This window comes from Diadema antillarum, unplaced genomic scaffold, assembly GCF_040938485.1.
Source record: "Diadema antillarum isolate AM-2024a unplaced genomic scaffold, OU_Dant_1.0 seq00000439_RagTag, whole genome shotgun sequence".
NCBI lineage: Eukaryota > Metazoa > Echinodermata > Echinoidea > Diadematoida > Diadematidae > Diadema > Diadema antillarum.
In genome coordinates, this window is record NW_027271415.1 from 538,866 (window position 1) to 547,848 (window position 8,983).

The 8,983-nt window shown below is 41.3% G+C and overlaps 1 protein-coding gene across 1 annotated transcript in view; it reads left to right on the forward strand.

The window, feature by feature from the left end:
• Positions 1–8,703, forward strand: part of LOC139732601 (galanin receptor type 2-like) — a 102,134-nt gene extending 93,431 nt beyond the window's left edge. The window contains exon 3 of the mRNA XM_071643458.1: positions 8,013–8,703. Within this exon, the coding sequence (XP_071499559.1) occupies positions 8,013–8,703 (691 nt within the window). The remainder of the gene's footprint in view (positions 1–8,012) is intronic.
• The last annotated feature ends 280 nt before the right edge of the window (positions 8,704–8,983 follow it).

Here is an 8,983-nt window from a genome sequence, read left to right on the forward strand (position 1 = left end):
TCATTTCCCATGACATTTTTACTGCAGAGTATTTTACCCGTTATATTTTCCTGTGATATTTTGATCCTTGACATTCCTACTTTTAATATTTTCTCCCTTACACTTTTACCACGGACATTTCAATCATCTTTATCGGTGACATTTTCACCCAGACATCTATATACCAGTGACGTTTTTCCCTAACGTCTTTACTACTGATTTCTCTACCTGTGACTTTTTTCTCTGAATTTTTCACCTCGACAAGATAGCCCTGATTTTTCTTCCCTTGACATTTTATTTTTACAGTTGATAGTTTTCGTGACCTTTAACCACTGAAATTTTTACCCCTGATATTCTAACCTCTGACACTTTCACTTCTAGCATTTTGATCCGTGATGGCTTTTTTCCCCATCACATTATTTCTGGCATCTTTATCTCTGACATTTTACTTGTGATTTTTTCCCCTGATATTTCTACCCGTGACATTCTAACCCTAGAAATTTTGCCATTACCATTTTATTCCTGACTTTCTTTACCCCTAATCTTATTACCGATCACATTTTTGCCAGCAACATAATTTTGACAGTTCCTCAACTGATTCTTTTTTTTAAAATCCCTGACATGTTAACCCCTGACATTTTGTGCGTCAAAAATGTGGCTGTTGTGCATTACCGCTGGACTATTACTAATACATTGTAGTTGCTAAGTAAACTGCTCTTAGTAAATAATGTCAGTGAATGTCGATTAAACGACAGCACTTACAAATGAACATCAGGCAAATGACAATAATAAGATATAAGCAATCAATCATGCCCATTGAAGTATATATATATATATATATATATATATATATATATATATATACACTAACACCCCCAACACACACGCGCCCTCAAACAAAGCAAACAAATATGTTATGGAATCGTGTAGCTTTGATGTACAATGGTTTGGTCTCAAGTGTGAAAACAATCACAGTAAAACTGCATTTTTTAGAGGTTCATGTTCCTTTCAACTTTGTTTTAATGCCCGGCGGGGTATGTGGAGTATTTGATAAAAGTTATCAAGCAGTATCTAATACAAACACCTTCGGACATCGTCGACATCTTGTTTTAATAGCTTGTCAATATTTGTCATACTACGTTACAACCGTAATTCAGGTCCTCGGCCTACGCTGGGTGATAACGGCAGCCGTAGAGAATCAAATCTAGATTTGTTTATGTCAGTGTTGGCCCCATCGCGAATGATTCGAGTGTATCGTTACAAATTAATCCAATAAATTACGACACTTTATGAGGTATCATACTTTTGAAAGAGGGCGTACAGTGTGTTTTTCTTCATGGCACGAACTGCGTGACCCCAGTTCTAGTGCTGCTTATTATAAACGAGACAAGAAATCACGAGTAGCCCAGAGGCTTTCTAAGAAATTGACAAGATCTTTGCCCTACAGACTCTCAGCGACCCCACCGCCTACAATTATATCGGTCGGTTTACCCAGTCCTTTTGAAATAACCGTTTATATATACATAAACATATATGTATGCACATAGGTCCCAGGAACGATTTGTATCTGTGACGAATAGGGAATTGGTATTACGCACTCTGGATAACACGAGGGACGAAGGATAGCTCGGAGCAACTCCCGGCATGTGAAAAGAAGGGAGAGGAAGAAAAGTCAAAGAAAGTGACAGAGAGAGAGAGAGAGAGAGAGAGAGAGAAGGTGCAGGAGGGAATTAGGGGGTAGAGGTTAGATAACAGGATACACTAACGGAGAGAGGAAGAGATGGGGCGACTTAGAGAGGGAAGGATGGAAGGAAAGAAAGAGAGAGAGAGAGATGAGGAGAGACAGGCAGATACAGGCGATACCTGATTGCCGGTTAGGGAAATGCGAGGTTAGAAATACGAAGGATTCGAGTGTAACAGCTGAGGGAGAGATATGTCTTGTTGATTGGGTGAAAACTGTTTTTACAAGTTTCAAGTAAGTAGGAGGTAAAAAGAGGTCATCTGTATAGTTTAGAGAGTATCATCATAAAAGAGTGAGATGGATGACCAGGTGGGAGGAGAAAATTCTTAAAGGTCAAAAAAATATATAAAAAAGAATGTATCTGGGGAAAAATAGGGCAAACAAATTTAACAAAAGCACTTTACAAATCCGCACTGACGTAATTTTACATAAACCAATTGCTGAATACAAGCATCAGTGACAGGGCCAAAAAGACACAGGATATAGAGACATTATTGTATGGACATTGTATGTGTGTGCTAAGCATGTGTACACTCACCTATACGTACGTATAATGAGGACATTGGGTGTATGTGTGTGTGTGTGTATATATATATATATATATATATATATATATATATATATATATATATGTGTGTGTGTGTGTGTGTGTGTGTGTGTGTGTGTGTGAGCTAAAGTCAAAGCATAAAATAATGATGAAAATGCAGCACTGTGTGAGCTGGAAGTGTGTAAATCCGTGTATGGAAATGCATGATTGTGTTCGTACGTGCGTGTGTTCAGAAGATATCTGTTTTGTTACAGAAAAATAAAAGACTTGTAATGCTAATCCTTAGATATCACCTTCTATGGAAGGGAGAAATATGCTACACACTACTACAATTTGTTTCACAAGGCTACATGAAGAGGTGCACGTATACCATATCAGCGTTAGAATGGATAGCTGCTTGTATCCGCTTGAGCCTCCGATACGGGGATCTGCGCGCCAGCAGGCCAAGATGCGATGTACTATACAAAATCCCTGACTTCGATTGCTGCATATGACATACGTTATCAGATCTGAGTATTACAGTTGAAATGAAGGCCAACAAAGATCGGTGGACGCGTCAAAACCAAAAATGCAGTTTGACTGACTGGTCGGCTCTGCAGTTTCTATTTTCTGATCGTCAATTTCCAGTGCCTTATTCAAATAGTGGAAGAATTCAACTTATACATCACGACGTGTGTGATTTGCAGCAAAGATGAAATCGTCGCTAAGTTCGGTATATCTTATTTTGATCTACGAGCATGCTGAAATTTTCCAAATTTCATTTTTGACCGATGCTCTTTCAATAGGGGCGTCAGGAGCAGCGTTCGCGGTGATTTGTTTCACGTTTGATTTGATGAAGGCCCAATTTGTGTCAATAAAATCTCCTAGAGACGCCGGGTCAACCCAAAGCACAATTCTCGTCTCATCCTATAGAGCTATGTGCCACGGAATGGCGTCCGCCTGTCCCTTTTCCATCGTCCGAAGCGCTGGTTTCCCCACAGAACTACTTATTGTGTCAGCTCATTAGTCAATGTCGGTATCACAATTCTCTTTCGTTTTGATTTGTCGTAGTTATTGTCTAAAGTAGAGTACACATTGAGACCTCATGTCATTAAACTGAAGGGGAAAAAAACAGTAGCACTCTTTCCGGACCCAACCAAGGTAGCTACAGTACGGTGCATCATTTTGTTGTTTGTGTTTTCAAAATAAATATGTTTTCTGGATGATGCCCTTATTTCAGACAAGACCCGCACGCAGATTTGCAGATTTTTTATCATTTTTTTTTTCATGGGGGTAGGGGTGGGGGTATGGGGATGGGCGCTCCTTCTTGACGCTTGGCGCTCTTTTAAACTGCTGTATGCATAGATTAATACTGTGCTGTATTTGTATGCTGCGCCTTTACTTTTTTTATCGTTGTTATCGCCCCCCCCCCCCCCCCCTATGCTTCCTTTTCGGCTAATCAACGGTAAAGAATGAGGAGACGTGCATGGTTAGAAAAACAATAATTGTTCAGATTAGAAAGCTTTTTGTTTGATTTAGGCAACATGTGGGCAGCAATACAAGGCCACAACATAATACCCAAAGAACAAGAAATACCCTAATCCCTCCAGGTTAAGAATTACGCGGCTCCAAAGTTTCTCTTCTCCCACTTTCCCCTAACCTTACAAGCAAGACTCAGAGTACATAATAATATACATGTTCATAAAATTTGAATAGAATATCAAGCAGACTCAACCGCATAGATCGTGACACAGGCTATTCAGACGTTTTACGCATAAGAACCTAAAATTGAGTAAAACTCGATTAGAAAAAAACCTCCTCCGCAACACAATTGGACAGACGGAATGTACTATTTAAACGTGTTTGGCGTGAACGTGATTCGTGCTGAATAATTGAAACAAATACGAAAATGGAATGATAGGTGTGAACAAACGCATTCACGTTCGAGTCAAGGAATGTGAAAGTCCGCAAAGACTATACCTGCCGCGGCTATAATAGACAGCTCCGAAAAGTGCAGACAAGCAGCTGTAACAAGATGATACAGTCAAATTAAACTTATCTAAATAATGCCCAGCCATTCCCCTAAATCGCATCCGTACTATGTCTTCTAATCAAATTCCCACCGAGGCGACAGGAAGGACATAATTGTTTCGAGGCTTGCATGAGTTAGAAGTGTGGGAATGTATTTTTGCGGAGGATGTACTCGATACCCTCATACATGTAGGAATTTTAATACTTCATTGTCCATTAGGCCAGATGGTAACTTAACAATGTTTGAGATGCAAAGCAAAAAAATCTACGAGTCTCATGTGCAAGAGAATTAATGAAAGGGGAAAAAGGCCCACCTCCTCCTTTTCCACGGTTCGCTTTGGTTGGTTTTCCCACTCAGTACAATGTAACACAATTTCAAAGTATCTATATAAACGTAATCACGATTGATATTTCATCATAGTGTATCCTGAATGTACAGTAAAACTGGTAGCGCTTTAGAGTACCCAAGTAGTAAAGATTTTTTTTTATTTGGTGAAAAACAAAATAGAAAAATGATATAAGCGCATTTCGATAATGAATTTGCTGTAAACTCATTGTTTGAAGTTTTAATAGTAGGGACCTATGGTACGACTATCAAACAGTGGAATGCCTATAATGGTTCATATAACGATATACATTATCTCATATTAGGGGGGGGGGTAGATCTATTGCAAACATCTGGTCCACGAGGTTTTGAGGTCCATTTGATAACTGCGAAGTCGTTGTTGTTGTTGTTGTTGTTGTGTATGTCGGTTTTCAGTTGTTTGTTGCTGTTGTTTTTAATGGAAGTTCATTCGATATCGCTTGGAAAATGGATCTCCAATCATCTTCGTTACGATTACGCCTCCCTCCATATAAAGACCTCCCATGACACAGCGGTTTTTTAAAAAGTATTTTGATATTTTGTTTAGTCCTCCTCGAGTCTCTGTTAAATCTGTCTTCCCAACTATTACAATGATTTATAAAATGGGTTCAAGAATGTAGCCAACTGGAAGCGCTGAAATGAGTCACGTGTGCGTGCATTATTTTCTTACTAAATGCACGGCCGTGCAAAAAAGCGTAAAGTCACTGACGTCACAATGTTTACACTAGCAGTGCACACTCAATCAGTTGTTACAAGTGCGTCGCGCGCTACTATACGCGCTGTCAATCCTGTAAACAACTTCTACTTCAGGCTGCCAGCCGGCCTTTCTTGTGCATAACACGTGGCGTATACCGCGTACGTATACTCTTATACGTGCAGTACTTACATGGGCGGGATTTCCGAGTGCGACGTGCGTAAATGTTTGGGACGAACATCTTCGGATCTCTTGACTTTTGAGCGAGTGCTACATGTAGCTGACTGGTATTGACCCACAAAGGTACATGAAAAATGCTGTTAGTTCTCGACCCATTTTATAAATCAAATAATACACAGGTTTGAGTTCGTGACGTTAGAGGAGATGCAGCTCACTCTTGGGTATTTACAATGAAGTGCATGTTTCACAATTGTAAATACCATCGAGTGCACTACATCTCCACTAACGCACTCTCACCTGTGTATTATTTGTATACTATAGCGTGGCTGAATCGTAATAAGCAACTCACTTTGCCGATGGGGGTCCATGCTTTTTCCTCTCTTCCGTGTCCATAAATAGTGACAGGGCAGTGATGCAGGGTGAGGAGTTTGTGAGGACGAAATTTAGGGATTTTGCCTCTTTTTTTTTTTTGAGGGGGGGGGGGAGGAGATAGCTGTAATGAATTCTTTGAAGTAAATATACACTTGCAACGAGTAGTTCATTTACCGTGTTGATTGCCTCTCTTGTAAGCAATAGGGGTGGTCATCGATTTTACCTGCACGTTCAATACGCGATCGCAAATCTACGCAATGAATCGTCACGCCTGCTCGGCAGGCTTCGTATTTCATCCCATGCACGTTGCAGTCATCCTAACTTCATTCCAATGGCTGTGACAATGGCTGCGACAAGTGAAACGCTCACTTGGAACATCGACGAGTCAACACAAATTCAAATGAAGCAGAGTGATAACAAACTTTCTCTGTTATCACGCTAACAAGTAGGAAGGGTTCTAAGAAGTGGACAGCAACATTCCAATTGTCCACTCATATTCCGTGTCTTCACCGAGTCTCTTCTGCCGTATAGACTTCCTACATGCACAGTCTTTGGAAGACGTTTCCTAAATTGTTTTTTTGTTTCACCATCCCATAATCATGATAATTGTCTATTTTTAAAGGCAAAGATCGCACTTTTTGTAGCGTTTTTAAAGGGTTTAAAAAATGTTGATCAACAAATCCGACAAGCCTTAACTCACCCCTGAGCACTATTCTGAATCCTTCCACAATATATTATTGTCGTAGTGATTAGCATAAATCACAACAGATAACGTGTCCTGAAGTTTGCTACATCAGCTTTCTTCTTTATCTCAACTGACTAAGGACGAATGCATCAAATTGATTGAGTAAACCCATTATATGTTGCTCATTGTTATATCATGTCGCCAGTGTAAAAAGTATAAGTCAGTATCATAATTGAGAGAAAGACAAGAATGTGTCTTCTCAGGTGCAGGCTGCTTCAATTACCGTGAAATAGCTCGTACTTAACTAAATGCCTCCCAGATAGCATTTTCCAGATGATTGGTACTTTGCGCATCCGATTCCCGAGGGTGACGGGGTTAATTACCTTAACCCCTCAGCGTTTCGATACAAGCATTGTCAGTTCTCTCTCGTTTGAGATGTTTATGAGAATGAGCAAAGCAGTGATATATTTCTGATCGAACTACCCCCTGGCAAGGCAGACGTGAATAGGAATGATCTGTGGCTGTAATTGCGCATTGGAGGCGCATTGGTTTCGTCGAGGCGGGGGGGGGGGGGGGGGGGCACGGAAGCATTACCTTTGTAAAGTATACTGTTTACAGAATTCTGTTCTGTGTGAGTTGCACAGAGTTATAAGAGTCTCCATTTTCGGTCACCCTGCATCAGGTCCCATTTCAAACGATGTTAGACCTATGTATGATAATTATAATCAGTACAGGTGTAAATCGAAAAATAAAAGATTCGTTGTCACTGAAAATTCTGTTTTTCACGATTGCATTGCACCATCCTCGAAAAAACATTCCGCTCGTGTTATCCTGTTCAACTAATTTTACTATGGTGAAGATATTGGAATTGACCTTCGCTGACGTACAAACAATGATATGGGCCGTGACGCGAGAAAAGGGCCCTTAGCGGTGCTGCGCGCAAACGCCAGAAAACGGCGCGGAAGTTTGACAAAGCAATACGCGCAAAAAAGATCAACTAGCTGAATGCGCGCACATGCATATAGACGCATACAAAATTGACAGGATTTGGACAAAACATGCTTTTTTGATTGTCGTAATGGGGTCATCTATGATAGGAATTTCAGAAAAAGGTTTTCATATCTAAATACGTCAGAGTTCCTTCTACAATGTGGAGGTGAAAACTCATTTTCGGTATTCAATGCCCTAAGGGCCCTTTTCTCGCGTCACGGCCCATATAATTATGATGGAATTATAATTCCTAAATCCATTTCAAATACATACACATTTAATTATTCTCTCACTCACACACATAAACATGTCATCTGGATGCGAGTAGGTCCCATATATAGACATCACATTCTAAATGCTATACGATCACTTTTTATGTCATTGGTATAGTTTGAGATTACCAAAATTCTTTAATAATATTCTCTTCTCCTCCTTTCTTATTCCTCCCAGAACAAAGTCCTGCACCGCCACAGTTCTGGCACTCATCTGGATCGTCAGCCTCCTCTCCCAAAGCCCACCAGCCATTTTCGCCGATATCGTGAATGGGCATATTTGCGTCGAAAGCTGGCCTAGCTCACAGGCACATCGGGCCTTCAAGACCAGCCTCTTCGTCTTCTTCTACCTGCTTCCGCTGGCAGTGATCTGCCTGTGCTACGCGCGCACCGCCGCCGTGCTGTGGAACGCGGGCGCGGAATTCGTCAGTCCGTACATGACTGGCGCCCCCAGGAGGCGCCACTCTCGGCGGAAAGTGGCGCGAATGGTCATGATTCTCGTTACCTGCTTTACCGTCTGTTGGCTGCCGTACCATATTCGCAACATCATGGAATGCTGGCACCTGATCTTCTATTCTGAGTTCAGCTACTACACAACCATCCTAGTCCGAGTGATGGCATATGCGAACAGCTGCCTCAACCCCTTGCTCTACTCGTGTCTCTGCGAGAACTTCCGCAAGAATTATTACCAGGCGTGTTCATGCTGCTGCCGTAAACGAGATCCCCAGTACAAGACCCAGCTCATCTGTTGTCACGAGATGTACCCAAACGGGACGGCTGCCATCAGCGAGCACACGCCGAACACGAATTCGACGCGGATGTCCGCGGTTCGGAAGTCGTTCACGAGTTCCGGGGCTAGGGTCTCTTAAAGGGCAATCATCGAGCTAAAAAAGAAAGAAAGAAAAGAAAAGAAAACAGTCTAGAAATGTATGCTGTGTAACTGATTTCCTCTATGACTCAAGCGCATGAGCATTGCTATCTCAAGACCTTTGATATCTGTGTACTTTCGTTGGGCTTCTTATCTACAGTTGGTAAATGTTACATGGTCAGCCCCCAAGTCCTGACCATGTTGCATGTACCAGAGCAAGATAAGCCCAACGAGAAGAGACCGATATCATCCATCTATGCTATCTCATACCTGTTGCACTT